Raw genomic sequence first — 18355 nt, 5'->3', positions numbered from 1 at the left:
TTGATTTCTCCTGAATGCGATCTGAGAGAAGGCGAAAGTGAACTGAGCTGAGCATGTGGAAGGGCAGTATTTCTACTTGTATTTTCTTTTATTTTTCTGAAGGCTTTGTATTATCACGAAATAGGGGATAGAGTGTCACTGAAATGATGGAGGAATTGCGGTGGACACCATTAAACCAAAGGTGTTTTTCGCTGTGGCAAAATCTTCTCACAAAATTTCAATCACCAATTCTCTCCTCCAAATGCAAAAATATTTTGTTGTCGCCAACCTACATAGTGAGAAACAATAGTGGTCGTTGTGAGGCACAATTAGCAACCAAAAATATCGCATTCATCCAAGCAAAATGTGCTCACTCCTTGCACCTCACTTTGCTTCATACTGATCATATTTCAGAGATGTACTACACAGATACAAACCCAAATTGTAAAAAAATGAAATGCCTACAGCCATTCTTATGATTTTATTTACTGTGAAACTACCAGTTTCGGCACTTCAATGCATCATCTTTAGGCCTTAGTAGATGCTAAAGGTGTTATCACGATCCATATATATGCTGCATCAGTGGCCAACGTAACTGGTTTATGCTATCATAACTGTGATGTCAGCACTCCAACTGAGCTGTTGGCCACTGATGGTTGGTGAGTTCTCACCATCAGCAAAACAAACCACAACAGAAATACTATAAACAGGCAAGTTCGATGACCATCCAGCAGCAAAGACTTTGGCGACAGAGCTCATGGGGGCTGTGTATCAGCTCAGACAGCATCCATGGGCAGCCACTGGCCCTACTTCTTGGAGTCCGAGATTCAACACTGCCAGCATGTGGAAAAACTGCAGTTACTTTGGCCTGCAAGAATAATACATTGGCATTAGCTGGCTGGCACCTTGCACACCATCAACACTTCTCCTCAGCAATGTATAAGGCTTCCCGGTACAATCATCACTGCTACATCGGGTACGAAGATTTTTGTGGTTCAATGCCAGGTCACATCTACTTGATGGAGGCACAAAGTTGTGTCTGCTCCAGCTCAATATATCAATAAACAGTTTTACTGAAATCCATCTAAACAAACATACAATGTCTGGGTGGGAGAGAAGATGCACCATCCTGTAGCAACGTTAGCCCACCTCTCATTAATAGACAGCAAAACTGGCACATTACACTAACATGCAACTGACTGTTCTGGAGTAACATAATTCCTTTCTTTCAAAATTAAATTCTTACTGTGAGGATCACTGATGCTGAATATAATTTGTCTTTTTTTTAAATTTTATTTTAGTGCCTTTCACAACCTCCATATGATTTTACTGCAGCTGAATGGAAATCATTTGATGCCTAATACCCAGCTGATGCATTCACACTGGCCTAAAAGACAGAGAGAGAGAGAGAGAGAGAGAGAGAGAGAGAGTGTGTGTGTGTGTGTGTGTGTGTGTGTGTGTGTGTGTGTGTGAGTGAGAGAGAGAGAGAGAGAGAGAGAGAGAGAGAGAGAGAGAGAGAGAGAGAGTACGATATAGCAAATCTCAACACAATAAGCCAATCATTTTTGGTAGACCATTTTCTTTCTTCAAAGAGACAGTTTCATACTGTTTCTTCTCCCTCATCCACGGTGGATCTTGCCATTGGTGAGAAGTGAGAAGGCTTGTGTGCCTCAGCGATACGGATAGCTATATCATAGGTGCAACCACAATGGAGGGGTATCTGTTGAGAGGCCAAACATGTGGAAGAGAGGCAGTAACCTTCTCGGTAGTTGCAGGCGCAAGTCTGGATGATTGACTGATCTGGCCTTGTAACATCACCTAAAATGGCCTTGCTGTGCTGGTACTGCAAATGGCTGATAGCAAGGGGAAACTACAGACGTAATTTTTCCCCGATGGCATGCAGCTCTACTGTATGGTTAATGATGATGGTGTCCTTTTGGGTAAAATATTCTGGAGGAAAAATAGTCCCCCATTTGGATCTCCAGGAGGAGACTACTCAGGAGGATGTCGTAATCAGGGGAAACAAAGCTGGCATTCTGTGGATTGGAGCGTGAAACGTCAGATCCCTTAATTGGCAGATAGGTTAGAAAATTTAAATAGGGAAATGGATAGGTCAAAGTTAGATATATTGGGAATTAGTGAAGTTTGATGACAGGAGGAACAAGACTTCTGACCAAGTGAATACAGGGTTATAAATGCAAAATCAAATAGGGGAAAGTAGAGGTTGGTTTAATAAAGAATAAAAAAGTAGGAATGCAGATACTATGAACAGCATAGTGAACACATTATTGTAGACAAGATAGACATGAAGCCCACGCCTACCACAGTAGTACAAGTTTATAAACCAACTAACTCCATAGATGATGAAGAACTGAAAAACTGTATAATGTGACAAAATAAATTAGTTAAGGGAGCCGAAAACTTAACAGTTATGGAGGACTGGAATTCGATAATAGGAAAAGGAAGACAAGGGAAAGTAGTAGGTGAATAAGGACTGAGGGTAAGGAATACAAGAGGAAGCCGCCTGGTAAAATTTTGCACAGAGCATAACTTAATCATGGCTAACTCTTGGGTTAAGAGTCACGAAAAAAGGATGTACACGTGGATGAGGTCTAGAGACAATGGAAAGTTTCAGATAGATTATATAACGGTAAGACAGAGATTTAGGAACCCGGTTTTAGATTGTAACATATTTCCATTGGAAGATGGGGATAATGACCACAATTGGTTATGAACTGTAGATTAAAATTGAACAAAATTGCAAAAATGTAGTAATTTAAGGAGATGGGACCGGGATAAACCGAAAGAACCAGAGGTTGCAGAGAGTTTCAGATGGAAAGACTGACAAGAACAGGGGAAAGAAATACTGTAGAAGAAGAGTGGTAGCTTTGTGAGATGAAATAGTGAAGGCAACAGAGGCTCAAGTAGGTAAAAAGACGAGTATTAGAAGAAATCTTTGATAACGGAAGAGAGATTGAATTTAATTGATGAAAGGAGAAAATATAAAAATGCAGTAAATGAAGCAGGCAAAAAGGAAAACAAACGTCTCAAAAATGAGATCGACAGGAAGTTCAAAATGGCTAGAGAACAAATGCAAGGGTGAAGAGGCATATATAACTAGGGGTAAGATAGATACTGCCTACAGGAAAATTAAAGAGATTCCTGGAGAAAAGAGAATCACCTGTATGAATATCAAAAGCTGAGATGGAAAACCAGTCTTAAGCAAAGAAGGGAAAGCAGGAAGGTAGAAAGAGATATGATACTGCGTGAAGAATTTGACAGAGGACTGAAAGAATTAAGACAAAACAAGACCCCAGGGGTAGACACAATTCCATTAGAAGTACTGATAGCCTTGGGGGAGTCAGCCACAACAAAACTCTACCATCTGGTGAGTAAGATGTTTGAGACAGGTGAAATACCCTCAGACTTCAAGAAGAATATAATATTTCCAATCTCAAAGAAAATAGGTGTTGACAGGTGTGAACATTACCGAACTATCAGTTTAATATGTCACCGTTGCAAAATACTAACATGAATTCTTTATAGACAAATGGAAAAACTGGTAGAAGCCAACCTCGGGGAAGATCATTTTGGATTTCCTAAAATGTTGGAACACTTCGAGACAATACTAACCCTATGACTTACCTTAGAAGATAGATTAAGGAAAGGCAAACCTACATTTCTAGCATTTGTAGACTTAGAGAAAGCTTTTGACAATGTTGACCGGAATACTCTCTTTCAAATTCTAAAGGTGGCAGGAGTAAAATACAGGGAGTGAAAGGCGATTTACAACTTGTACAAAAACCAGATGGCAGTTATAAGAGTCGAGGGGCATGAAAGGGAAGCAGCGGTTGGGAAGGGAGTGAGACAGTATTGTAGCCTGTCCCTGATATTATTGAACCTGTATATTGAGCAAGCAGTAAAGGAAACAAAAGAAACAATTTTGAGTAGGAATTAAAATCCATGAAGAAGAAATAAAAACTTTGAGGTTTCCCGATGACATTGTAATTCTGTCAGAGACAGCAAACGATGTACAAGAGCAGCTGAATGGAATGGACAGTGTCTTGAAAGGAGAATATAAGATGAACATCAACAAAAGCAAAACGAGGATAACGGAATGTAGCCAAATTAAATCAGGTGATGCTGAGAGAATTAGATTAGGAAATGAGACACTTAAAGTAGTTAATGAGTTTTGCTATCTGGGGAGCAAATTAACTGATGATGGTCGAAGTACAGAGGATATAAAATGTAGACTGGCTATGGCAAGGAAAGCGTCTCTGAAGAAGAGAAATTTGTTAATATCAAGTATAGATTTAAGTGTCAGGAAGTCATTTCTGAAAGTATTTGTATGGAGTATAGCTTTGCATGGAAGTGAAACATGGATGGTAAATAGTTTAGATGAGAAGAGAATACAAGCTTTTGAAATGAGGTGCTACAGAAGAATTATGAAAATCAGATGGGTAGATCACTAAACTAATGAGGTGGTACTGAATAGAATTTGGAGGATCAGGAATTTGTTGCACAACTTAACTAGAAGAATCGATCGGTTGGTAGGACATGTTCTGAGGCATCAAGGGATCACCAATTTAGTACTGGAGGGAAGCATGGAGAGTAAAAATCATAGAGGGAGACCAAGAGATGAATACACTAACCAGATTCAGAAGAAAGTAGATTGCAGTAGTTACTTGGAGATGATGAAGCTTGCACATGATAGGGTAGAATCAAACCAGTCTCCGGACTGAAGACCACAACAAAAACTGTTCCTTACAACTTAAAAGGAAAAGCTCATTGTTTTTGGCAATCAAATAGGAAAGTCATTCATTTTTCAAGAACTGTTTGTAGTGTTGATTACTGCAAAATTTACCAAAAACACATTAATAGAAGCAATTGAATAGAGCCACTTTTTATGGAATATCATTTGTCTGGAAACTTACCTCATATATTACTGACTGCATGTCAACTCCACAGATTTCTTTATCTTTGTGTGAGTTTGACAAAGCCAATATCTGCTGCAATGAATGATGAGGATGGTCAACTGCACATTGCTCTGTAACGTGTGAATGACACACCACAAAATTATTTTCAATGTTGATGAAGTTAAAAGATGTAAAATGATTATTTGTAGTCAAATAAAATCATACATTAATACTAATTCAGATGTTCTTTAGAAGATATTATGTTCAGTTTTCAGTTACCAGTATGACTAGTTTCTTATTCTTTATTGAGTGAGGTAAGTTTTATCAATGATACATTCATAATTACCTATTAACATATTAATTTTTCTGGAGAAAGTATCTTCCATGTGACTCATATGTGGTATTAATTGTGGAAGGAGTGGCAAGAACTTATAACTTGGCACTCTAAATAGACTTTCATTCAGGACTGCATTTAGGTCATTGTGTAATGTGTTTTCTAACCACAGATGTGCCACTCGAAATACTCGTAAATCATGTGTATCATCACATTCCAGTCCCAGAATATAGTATCTGCAACACACATAGTTACTTTAATGTAACAATACACTCTTAAGGTTACCTTAATTATACATGAAACAGTGAAATAACATCTTCAGAAACAATACCAAATTAATTTGCAAGGTAGCACAGGAGTCCCTGCTTTCACATTTTCGCAAGCGTATATAGCCCAGATACTTTATTACGAACAGTTAAAATGTATGTCATATGGAGTCTTTGTTGGCTTATAACTTGTTACTGAAATGGAACAAAAAGTAGTTAATACTTCTTAAATAATAGACAAGAAGAAGTGAAAAAGATACATAAGGGGGGGAAGGTGGGAGTAGAGGTTTAACAAATGCATTGTGTAAGCGCACTAGACAATAATCAGATGAAATAAATTATTTTTGCTACAAGTTCTTCAAGAAGACGTCTTCTCAATGTGTTGCTTCCATTCTGGTGTCAGGGTGGTATTACTACATAGTTCCCATAGCTGCTTTGAACCCACAAAACTTGAAATGCTTGAAGAACTGCTTTTGTTGTTTTGCAACTTAGTTTGTCACAAAATCTTTGGTTCATTACAGCTTCTGATAAAAATTGTTGGTACCTGTGATATAATTTAAATTATGACAGCAACTGGACTGCAGAGTCATCTTGTTGAGCTATATGCTTTAAGTTACTCTCATTAATTAATTTTACACACACACACACACACACACACACACACACACACACACACACACACACACAGAGTCCAAGGCTAAAGGTCTCTCTCTCTCCCACAATGTATCATGAATTTTGGATCACAAAATAATGATTCTATTATCTTTTCTGTTCTGCAGTTAGGTTCTGGACTTTCGTGTATTATGTCTTCATGTTAATTCCCTTTGTGATAGCTATTTGCCTGGTAAACCATAACACTGTTAGTGAATTCCATCTCATGCAGGGACAACTCCAAAACCTGCTGGCTGAAATTTATTTTGAGGTTCCTGGATCACTTGGTTGACTGACATAACTTAGTTGTCTCTTGTTTTACTGCTCTTATTCCTTCACCATTATTATCTACTACTTACCTGAATTTTGGGCAGGAATGACAAATAATTTTTTTTCTCTTTAAATTGTTTATCAGTGTTTGCTGATTTTGTCTAATCTCGTAGAACGTATTACTTCCGATGAAAATATTCATTCAGATTCTCATTGAGTCTCTTCTTCCAGTGAAGCTGGCTTATAAGGATTTGTAAAACATTTCTATTTAAGAACAGTAGATACTAGCAAATATTATTTATCATATGTTTTCTTTTATTGAAGAAGAGGAAGAAGGAGGAAAGTGGTGGGATGGGGGAAAGTTTTGGCCTTATTTGAGTTTTATTCGAAGCAATCATGATAAGGAATAGCTTTTTATACAGCACAAATGTATCAGACCAATTACGACACCACAAATATTTTATTGAAAACATTTTAATGTAAATTTCTCAGAAATGCTTAAAACATTTTAAAAAGAATCAACTGACCTTATGTGCTAATATGACTGGAATAAGATTTTCACGTTGATACCAGGGACATCGCAGACTATCACAGATTGAAACAGTGGGTAGAAGGGCTACAGTACAGCAAACTTTTTCACCAATTCACTGCTATACGACGACGACAACAACAACAACAACAACAACAACAACAACCGGTGAGAAGCCATAGCATACAAGACGAATAGTTCGCTAGGAACAACAGAAGCCACAGCTCTTGACTACTAGTATGCTGTTCCACTCTTTGAGTGCAATAAAGCAACGATTCTGCATGGTATGGATTTCACTGGTCTCTGATAGTTTTCTGGAGGCATGTGGCATCAGACGCCTATGCAGAGGTCATGCAATTCCTGTAAATTTTGTCTTGCTGGTTTGTGGGCCGAGAGCTGGTGCCCTAAAGTGTCCCACTGACTTCACTTCAAGTATGGTGAATTTGGCAAGCAAGACATCAATGTGAGTTTACTGGTTTGATCCTCCAACCACTGAAGAACAATGCTGATCTTATGATATGGCAGTTATCCTGCTAGAACATGCCACTGCTATCAGGGAAGACATCGAGCATGAAGAAACACAGATAATCTGCAACTGTATTACTATAGTCCACAGCTGTCATGGTGCCTTCGATTACTACCACAGGTTCCATGGAAGCCTGGCATTGTACTATCCCCACTGGCCTGCTCTGTGACATAGTGTATGCTTTGCACAGCCATGCAACTGGATGACTGCTTTTCCGAACATGATCATCGACCTGCTGTAATAAAGTGACCAGCCGACAAATTTCCACTGATCCACGGTCCAGTCTTGATGATCCCATATTCAATGCAATCATAACTAATAATGTCAAGTCAATATGGGAATACTTATGGATTGTCTGCTGCAGGGCTCTATGTTCAACAATGCATCATCTTGAACGGTTTGCTCCACAACACTTGTGCTTGTGCAGCATTGCACTCTATTGTCAGATCTGCCCCACAGCAGGTAAGCCTCCAACCTTCATATTCCATGAAGAGGTATGGAAATCAAACATCTTGTCATATATACTCATGTTTTAACAAACTTTGAAACACTTTTCATAGATGATCATGACAGGTAGCATGCGAACAGCTTCACCATTTCACAGTTCCTCATTTGCAGGTGCTGGACCTTAACAATCTGTCCACTGTCAAAACCATTTACACTGACAGATTCCCACATTTGTAACCTGTATTGTTGCTGGAATGATTCCCTGATTCATCTCTGCTCTGCTTATATCCTTTCTTTGGTGTGCCACATGACCATAACACCACAAAGTGGCATTCGATCTCATGATGGGCAGTTCTCACAATGTTTTTGTTCATTAGTGCATGCAGCACTGCTCACAGTACATAATAGGGAACAATAATTGGCATGGGTAGCATAGGCATAAAACACTGCAATTGGATGCTAAATACATGTAATAAGAATAATTTTGATAGGCTCTATGAACTTAAAGCTCTAACTTCACATTTTAATATGACTGTTGGGTGTTTACATGAGCCATCGAGCAACCACAGGGAGCTGACCCAACAGAGAAGCTTTAAATGTATGTAATTAATTTACCAAAGTAGCCAATGTACTTGAAAAGAACATGCAAAATTGTTATGAATAGTGTTCAATGTCTTTCAGAATGTAGGGTAAACACAAACATTAAAAACTCAAGCAATGGGAAAAACAGTTGCAGGTTTGAGACACCAGTTAAAGACCACTGCCACGAAGAGCTTTTCATAACCTCAAACTAAGCATCCATTACCTTACAGTACCATGTACATTCTAATGTCACTTTGTAAATGGTCAAGCATTTATCAGTGAGTTGGTGTGAAAGCCGTTATGTGAAAATGCATCATGGACATGAATAAAGGAATGTGGGAAAGAGTTTATAAGCTTTAAAGCGGAGCTCGCTGCAGCCAGAGGCCTCATACTAATCTGAAAGATGATTCCTGTTTAGCTACGAATGTTTCCATACTTGGTTTGGAAGCTTAAGACTGTTTCAAAGTTAAGCCACTAACAGCTGTAGAAATGACAGTAACCACGATGCATACGTCAATATAGTAACTATATGGTTAATTCCTTAACTGTTTTTGTCTTAGTATTGTGATGATCTGGCTGTTACCCACCTCGACTTCAATAAAATATTACATTCTGGAACACAACCTAGTATTTTGTTTGTTTTCATGTCATAATTCATCAGATGACCCGTTTACAATATATGCTACCCTCTGCTAGTATCACTGGAATTATTTCAGTGTTCTCTCTGCCTTCTTCAGTAGATTTGTTTGTTAAATGAATATTTAGAAAGCATAAGTTTGATGATGACTGGGTCCACAATCTTCATGAAATTTTTAAATGAAATCTTTCCACTTTAGGCTGTTAAAACATGATTTATTGCAATTGCAATTTCAACACTGTCATTTTCAAGCATATGGGATCAATGATATAAAGGTGTGACATGCTGTGTAAGAGCAGTTGCATGTGGTGGTATGAATTTATTTGATCTTCCATATACAGATTTCTAAAGTGTATGGTATATGGAACAGCAGATAAATTCACACCACCACATGCAACTGATCTTGAACAACATGTCACAGCTTTACTTTATTGAGTGGATTACAACATCCCATAATGCTTGAGAATGAACATATGTCGAAATTGCAATCACAATAGCCATTGTTTTAACAGCCTAAGGTGGAATGATTTCATTTAAAAATATTTAGACTGCAGTGGTTTGGCAGCTTCTAAAATTGTGCACGTGTGTAAACATGGTTAGATGATTGAAATGCTGTGCTTAGGGTGATTCTGAATGTATTCTTTTGTGGCCAGATGTATGGGGTGATAAGGAATACATTGAAACATCCTGCAAAAATAGTGAAGCAAGCAGTAGAAGTGTGATAAGTGACTGACAGAACAGTGAATTTGATGATGAAGTTCAACTGTCTAAATTTGTTTCATCAGAAGGGTATACAGAATTTCAAATGGATGTGTTTTGATAAAATCTGCACAGCACCAACAAACTGTTCATTTACTGGAAGTTCAGATGTGAATCACTATAAAAAACTGAGAGACTGACTGAAAAACTGTTTTTGAAGTATTATCCTTAGCTGGAAGCGAGCTCTGGAAAGCAAAGCTGCTAGTCAGATAATGATCTTCTCAGTCTCACTGAAAAAGATTTTTCCAAAATATGTGCCAGCTACAACAAGTGCACTGTCTGAATATCAAAAAATATCCAGACCTGAATTACATTACCAACCAAAGGAGTGTGATGGACTGTGTGCAGCTCACTGTTTGGAAATTATCCATAAAATGAAATTTTTTGCTTTTCGTAATTATGGTGTTTTGAACCATTTTTTGAATTAAATGCAATGTTTCGTAACCTGCAATTAAATATAAATTCAATTATTTTACATTCATCTCCACAATCCCATACATGTACTGAGAACAGAACACTGCAGAAAACAAATGTGTCACAAACTGAAACTCTCAAGGATTACCACCTGATGACTGTCCTTTCAGCATGACGTGTGTTCAGTTACAAACAGCAAATGTTGTGAAACATCAGACTAACTCTTGTATTAACATGTGAAAATTTTTATTAGATGTGACATCTGTTATACCACTACAGACACACAATACTTAGACTGTCAGTATGTTGCTGCATTATTAACAATAACAACTACTTGATGCCATTTGATGAACAAAACCAAAAACATCTTTTGATGCATCCAAAACAACACACCAGCTTTTCAGGTCTACATCTATATCTACATCTACACCTATGATCTGCAAACCACCATGACGTGCATGGCAGAAGGTACGCCCCATTGTACCAGTTATTAGAGTTTCTGAAGTGCGGGAAAAATGATTGTTGGAATGTCTCTGGGCATGAAGTAATTATTCTAATCTTATCCTAACAATGCCTGTGTGAGAGATACTTAGGGGGTTGTAATACAGCAATAGAGTAATCATTTATTGCTGGTTTTGGAACTTCCTTAATAGACTTTCTCAGGATAGTTTACGTCTGTGTTCAAGGGTCTGCCATTTCAGTTCCTTCAGTATTTCTGTGACACTCTGCAATGGATTAAACAAACCTGTGACCATTTGTGCTGCCCTTCTCTGTATACATTCAATATTCCCTGTTAGGACTATCTGGTACAGGTCCCACACAGTTGAGCAATATTCTAGAACTGGTAACACGAGTGATTTGTAAGCAATCTCCTTTGTAGATTGATTGCATTTCCCCAGTATTCTGCCTATAAACTGAAGTCTGCCACCTGACTTATCCACGACTGAATCTATGTAATCATTCCATTTCATAAACCTACAGTGTGTTACACCATTGTATTTGTATGAGTTGATCAATTTCAACAGTGACTCACTGATATTATAACCAAGGAAACTACGTTTCTTCGTTCTGTGAAGTGCAAAATTTTACATTTCTGAGCATTAGAGCAAGTTGCCAATATCTGCACCATGATGAAATCTTTTCAAGATCTGAGTGAATATATATGCAGATTCTTTCAGATTGTACTTCATTATAGATAACTGTGTCATCTGCAAAAAGCCTGATTTCAATATTAATATTGTCTGCAAGGTCATTAATATACAACATGAACAGCAAGGGACTCAACACACTTCCCTGGGGCACACCCGAAGTTACTTCAACATCTGACAATGACTCTACATCCCAGACTACATGATGTGTCCTCCCTACCAAAAAGTTCTCAATCCAGTCACAAACTGGTTGCACCCTGTTCCCTAAATGCCACAGGAATAGCCTCTTCAACATGTTGAATGAAGCCATCTGGCATACACAATGAATGCACCTGGTGCCCTTTCCTGTCCTTTGATGTCATTTCCTCTAAGGGCTACAATCATTTGCCATACGTTTGAACAGCCGATGGTTAACAGACTCCAGCCCTTTTGCATTTGCCTCCTCATGGCACTGGACAAAACAGGTTTCCGCACAGCAGGTGAAGTGACCCACTGGGTCAATTTCAGTGAAAGACATCACCTCGAACTTGTTGGTTAGAGAGATCAATACAAAATCCTATGTAAATGATTACTCTGCAACGCAAATTTAAATTTTTTGCAGAGGGTTCATAGAACCACTTTCAGCCAATTTCTTGGGCATTTAACTCTTGAGTAGAACATGGGAGGAATTGACACCTAAATCTTTCCATAAAAACTCTGATTTCTCTTATGACATTGGCAATTTTTCCCTATGTAGGTGGGAGTCAACAATTTTTTTTTTCTTCATCCGAAGGAGAAAGTCAGTGCCTGAAATTTTGTGCAAAGGTCTTGTTGCAACTTAAAACGTCATTGTTTTGATTATTACCATCCCTATTTGTTTATCATATCCATGACACACTCCTATTTTGTGGTAATACAAAGTGACTTGCTCTTCTCTGAACTTTTTTGATGTCCTCCATCAATCCTATCTGGTAAGGATCCTATACTGTGCAGTAAAACTCCAGAAGAGGACAGACAATTATAGTGCAGGCAGCCTCTTTAGTAGGTTTGTCACGTCTTCTAAGTATTCCGTCAATAGAAAGCAGACTTTAGTTTGCCTTCCTCACAGTATTTCCTATGAGATGCTTTGATTTTAAGTGGTTTACAATTGTAATCCCCTGCTACTTAGTTGAACTGACAACCTTAAAATTCTTGTTATTTACTGTGTAACGAAAATTCAACAGAATTTTTTTGGTACTCATGTGGAGGACCTCTCAATTTTTTCTTGTTTATGAACCAAGCATATGTCTTGTGTAAATTATTTAGCAATTTGTCTTGATTTTTTGATGACTTTAACATATGGTATACAACAGCATCACCTATAAAAAAACTAAGAGGGTTGTTCAGACTGACTCCTAACTTGTTTCTATAGACTAACAACACCCAATAGTCCATAAAACTTTCTTGGGGAACCCCAGAAGTCGCTCCAGTTTCACTCAATGATTTCCCATCAATTACTAAAAACTGTGCAGTTTCAGGCAGGAAATTATGAACACAACTGAGACTATGCTCCATAGACACACAATTTGATTAGAACCCAATGCGAAAAATAATGCCAAAAGCCTTCTAGAAAACTAGAAATATGAAATCAACTTGAAATTCCCTGTTGATAACACTCATTAGTTCATGTGAATACAGAGCAAATTGGGTTCACAAGAATAACATTTTTCTGAATCCATGCTGGTTATGTGTCAACAGACTGTTTTCTTCAAAGTATTTCAAAACAATGAAGCACAGTATTTACAAAATTATGCTACTAATCGAAGTCACAATGACAGTCTATAATTCAGCAGATTACTTTTATTTGCTTTCTTGTATATTGGTGTAATCTGTGCCACTTTCCAGTCTTTAGGAGCGGATCTTTTGTCATGCAAGTGGTTGATTATGACTGCTGAAAATGGAGTTATTTGATCAGCATACTCCAAAAGGAACCAAACTAGTATAAAATTTGGACCAGAAGACTTATCTTTATTAAGTGACTTCAACTGCTTTGCTACACTGAGGGTGTCTTCCCAAATAGTCATGTTACATGTGAATCATTAAGTTTACAAGAAAATTCTCAAAATCACAGCAATATTCAACATAAATATATTACCAAGGGTGCCTATACAATAGTTTGTAGTGAGGGGAATGGAGGGGTGGGGCGGGGCAGGGGGTGGGGGGAAGGAGTAGATCTGGGGTATGCTGTATTTTTAATACTTTGGAAGATGAATGGTGGCGTGTAAGTAGCCATGAAAAATTTCAGATCTGCCCAGGTTGAAAACCTGTGTAATACTGCCTTTTAAATCTTTTCTTGAAAGGAAAACACCTGAATACACTATTTTTTTTCTTTCCATGAGAGCTTGGTGTGTGTGTGTGTGTGTGTGTGTGTGTGTGTGTGTGTGTGTGTGTGCGCGCGATCCCTTTCCCATCGGTATGGGTGCTCCTGATTATTATAAACTTAGATAATCCCTTAAGTCAATAATTACCTTATGGCTGTTGTAAGATACATGTCCATTTCCTTTCTTCTGTTTGCAATTTCTGCACGATCAATTTGTGTCTGGCGCTCATGCATTCTGTATGCTCTCTTCTCATCTTCATTCAAGGTACCACCCTCTCTTGCTTGTTGTTTTAAACGTTCAACATCATTTAATGCTTTCTCCAAGTACTTTTGTTTCACTTCATATTCAGCTGATTTGAAATAACAGCTAAGCTGTTGATACTGAGTGTCAGCAAAACTAGCAATTGACCAATATGTTTCTATCTTAGCTTCAGTAATTCCATTCTCATTACTGTCTAGTGTTTCTAGAGCCTTGAAAAAATAATCACTCATAATTACTTGTGCATTTTCAGACTTTGTTTCTACCATCCAGTCACCATATAACTTAAGTGACAATGCATGCCACTTTCCCTTGCTATTTCCTGGTTTACTGAGCAATCCTTTCAGAATGCAAAGAGCCAGTTCTTTATCATCTCTGTCCCATAATAATCTTGCTTCTTCAATTTTCAGATTAACAGCTGTTTCAGGTGGCAGGGAGGACATAGCTGACAAAGACTGAACATAATGAGCTGCTACTTGAAAATGTTTTTCAGTTCTTGCAAGTGCTGCTATGTCTAGACTTAAATTCACAATCACTTTCTGAAAGTACGGATTGACCAATCCTTTTCTTGCACTGGTCTTCAACATTACAATTCTCTGTGTCAGTATTGGCTCTACATTATCAAAGTCATTGTACTGAATGAGGTTTTGCTGATTCCACTTTTTAAGAAGATGATCAACATTTTTAGAATCATTTTCACTTATAACTTCAAAGAAATCTTCCATTTCTTGTAGTGCTCTTAACTGTGAAAGTACTGTATAGAGGAATTTGCTAGTTTCAAGACTAGCATGAGCTAACGACTCTACTACACAACTACGTGCATGTCGCAAATTCTTCTTAAAGGCATCTTCATCCAAGTTTTGGATAGCATTCATAGCCAAATAATGATATTTCTCATAGCTTCCAGGATGTAACTCTTTTTGAATATCACTCTCTACTTGAAAACATTCTGTAGATGCGTCAGAAAAATATATATCAGTATTCCAGTTTGCTAAACGCCAGGCACAGTCATAGTAATAGTTTTGTACTTTTTGGACTGGAAGGTGCTCACGAACAAATGATGAACAAATATAGCCATCCATTACATGATGAAGCCCAAATTTCTGTAACGCATTCAGCAGACCTGTGGAAGGGAACAAAAAGTTATTTTAAAATTTTGTACACAGCTGGAGAAGCAACCGCAGAATGAAATATTCTTGCAGAAACAGTAAACAGCTAATTATCTGCAAATTGAACGTTTATTAAAACCCCTTTAACATGTTTCAACATTTATATGAACATCTTCAGAAAAAAATATAGGCAATTAGTTTACATGCTGTGCAGAGGTACATTAAAATATAGCTGAAAGGCATCAGCCAAATATCAAATTTCATCTCTACAATAAATTAAAACATGCACAACATTGTTGTTGTCATATAGTAATTTCTCACCAATGTACATTGTTGAGGAAATACTAAATGACAACAACCTATGGTATTTCCTCATCAATGTACATTGGTGGTGAAATACTTTATATCATCAACCATGTTGGGCACATTTTAATTTATTATGAGGTGAAATTTTGTATTATTACTCACATGTAATCCAGTTGCCTATATTTCTTTCTGAAGAAGACACTTTCATAAATGTTGAAACTATGGTAAAACAGTTTTAACAGAACTTACAATTTGCAACTGATTGGCTGTTTACTATTTCTACAAAAAGAACAAAAGAGAGCCATCATTAGTTATTTATTATTTGCTATAAGAAAAAATAATAATTAATTTCTCTGGAGACTACAGTTGTTTCCATTTTCCTTCATAAAATATACCAATAACAGTGTCATTCATATCGGATAGATAGAATATGATATTCTAATAACAGCATAAGGAGATTGGTTATTAAGTAATTTGGATAAAAAGTTGATATGGCAATAAATGTGGAACTTAGCACATTGTCTAAAAAATAATGCTATTATGACCCACTCCTACTCCTGTGGCACCAGATGATTGCTAGGTGAGGATGTTTGCTTGTGGAATGTTGCTGCACATTGTGATACTCATTGATGGAAAATGTCTTCGGTCATTACAGAGGAATTCATGAAAGTAAAGCTGTCATCAATCCAAAGATTGTTTTGAACACACAGTGCTTTACTATGAATGGTCCTTTTGCTGGGTAGTATGCCCTTACCTTCCTTCAATCTTTTCACTGATTGATCCAGCCAGTTACGGGGTACTACAGTTTAAAATGTATTCCAAACCATGGTGTAACTCAGCATTTTTCACATTTACAAATGCTGCCAAAGGTGAAAGAAGTGATAAGTAATAGATAAAAGTCCTATGATTGATCAGGGATTGAACCCAAGACCTCTGGATTTGTAGTCTGGCACTTTATCACTGAGGCACTAAATTGATACTGGAATTAAAACCTAACATAGATAGGTGAGACACTGACAGCAAAAAGAGTCTAAAACTATTGATCATTTTGACTACACACAATACTTGTGCAAGGAAGTTGCAAACGTGGACAATGCAATTAATTTCATGATCATTTTAATTATGACAGGGGATAACCTGTGACAGGTATACTCCTTTTCTTCATGGGAGGTACCTAAAATCTTGCCAATTGGGTCCGCATCTCATGGTTTCGTGTTGCTGCCTCAGGATCCCAGCTTCGATTTCTGGCTGGCTTGGGGATTTTCTCAGCCTGAGGACTGGGTGCTAATGTTGACCTCATCATCATTTCATCAGCATTTGGGGAAGTTGAGAGACTCGACAATGAAAAGATTAGGAATTTTTATGGATGCTGATAAGATGGACGCTGACAAGATATTATCATCATACTGTATTTGGTCAAGATAAAAGTTCAGCAAATTCCTGCACAAATGCAAATGTTGCTCAATGAGTTTGATGTGCCAAAAATATCAACAGGTGCTATTGAGGCATGGAGAAAAAACTGAATCACTGTAACTTACTTTTGCTGTTGCTGATGTAAAGATTTGACCTTTGATCCCCAAATGCATATACATGTCAGTGAGTGATTAGATAAATGTAAGCTTCAAATTAAAAAACTGTATTAATGAGCTCAAATTAGTACAAAAAATAATTAACATACGAGTTACAAATGAGACTATAACAGAAACATGCAAGTTATATAAATATTCAGTTAAAAGCGTACCCAGAGGAATCACTGAAACTAACAGAAGATGTTTTGCATGTGAACAGCCATATTAACTTAAGTGCAATAGTATCTTAATTTATTTTGAGAAAGCAATGACATTTAATAATTTAATAACTGCCAGAATCACGAGATGCTTCTGGGAAACCAATGACAGAAATTAATTACTGCATTAATCTACGTTACTTTGCAAAAACTTTGCATATGCCGTAGTGGTGCCGGTTTCATGTACTCCTTAGTATGATACAGTATGTTGGATCAAACATGGTAACACATTATTTGGTCCAAGAAAAATTTTAAATGCTACCAGAGATCCAAAAAATAAAAAATACTAAGTAGTGTGTGGTAACATGAGATACACCAAGAACAACAGTGAATACACCAGGCAGTCAAGAACTTGGTACAAAGTGAAGCCAGAGTAGCATATTTTCATACTGTAAATCTTAATGCCGGTGTTCCTGTAACAACATTATATATCATTAACAAAAGTTTAAATCAATTTAAATCAGTTTCAGCAACAGAAATTAAAGAGCCTAGATACCTGTCAGAATTAATGCTGAAACATAATAATTTTCAGTTTAAAAACAAATTTTATGAGCAGGCAGGTGTTTAACCCAGATTCAGGTGCGTGTGGCTTGTCGGCTGACACTTACACTGATCACTTAGAAAACCAGTTTCTTTTTCCAAATCATGCATTACTTATTATACACGCGCACACACACACACACACACACACACACACACACACACACACACAACTGTTACCAGTTACACACTCACATACAACTATTTCACTTTTGAATGACATGTATATGAATAAGTCTGCAGCACAGTCATGGGCACCCTTGTATGCCAATTTTTTTATGGCTCATCTAGAGGAAACCTTCCTGGCCACCCATAACACCAAAATCCTTGTCTGGTTCAGGTTCATTGACAATAACTCCATTATCTGGACTGAGGGCAAAGACACACAAGTAACACACATGATATAGGATTTGGGGTAGACATCGTTAAAACAAAGGTGTTTCTCATTGCGGCAGGATCTTCTCATGAAATTGCAATCATCAACTTTTTCCTCAGAATGCGAAAATATTTTGTTGCTGCCGATCTATATAGGGATAAATGTTCATCATAATAAAATAAG

General features: G+C 37.3%; 1 protein-coding gene across 1 annotated transcript in view; it reads right to left on the bottom strand.

Annotated features, from left to right (window-relative positions):
• Nucleotides 1-18355, bottom strand: part of LOC124591556 (serine-protein kinase ATM-like) — a 456741-nt gene that overhangs the window by 88676 nt on the left and 349710 nt on the right. The window contains exons 34-36 of the mRNA XM_047131742.1: nucleotides 13945-15178; nucleotides 5242-5465; nucleotides 4914-5026 (exon numbers count right to left, since the gene is read on the bottom strand). Of these exons, the coding sequence (XP_046987698.1) occupies nucleotides 4914-5026; nucleotides 5242-5465; nucleotides 13945-15178 (1571 nt within the window). The remainder of the gene's footprint in view (nucleotides 1-4913; nucleotides 5027-5241; nucleotides 5466-13944; nucleotides 15179-18355) is intronic.

The sequence above is a fragment of the Schistocerca americana genome, chromosome 2 (genome assembly GCF_021461395.2).
Source record: "Schistocerca americana isolate TAMUIC-IGC-003095 chromosome 2, iqSchAmer2.1, whole genome shotgun sequence".
Classification (NCBI taxonomy): Eukaryota; Metazoa; Arthropoda; class Insecta; order Orthoptera; family Acrididae; genus Schistocerca; species Schistocerca americana.
The sequence above is the reverse complement of the archived record's forward strand: the minus strand, read 5'-3'. Positions and strand labels throughout refer to the sequence as shown.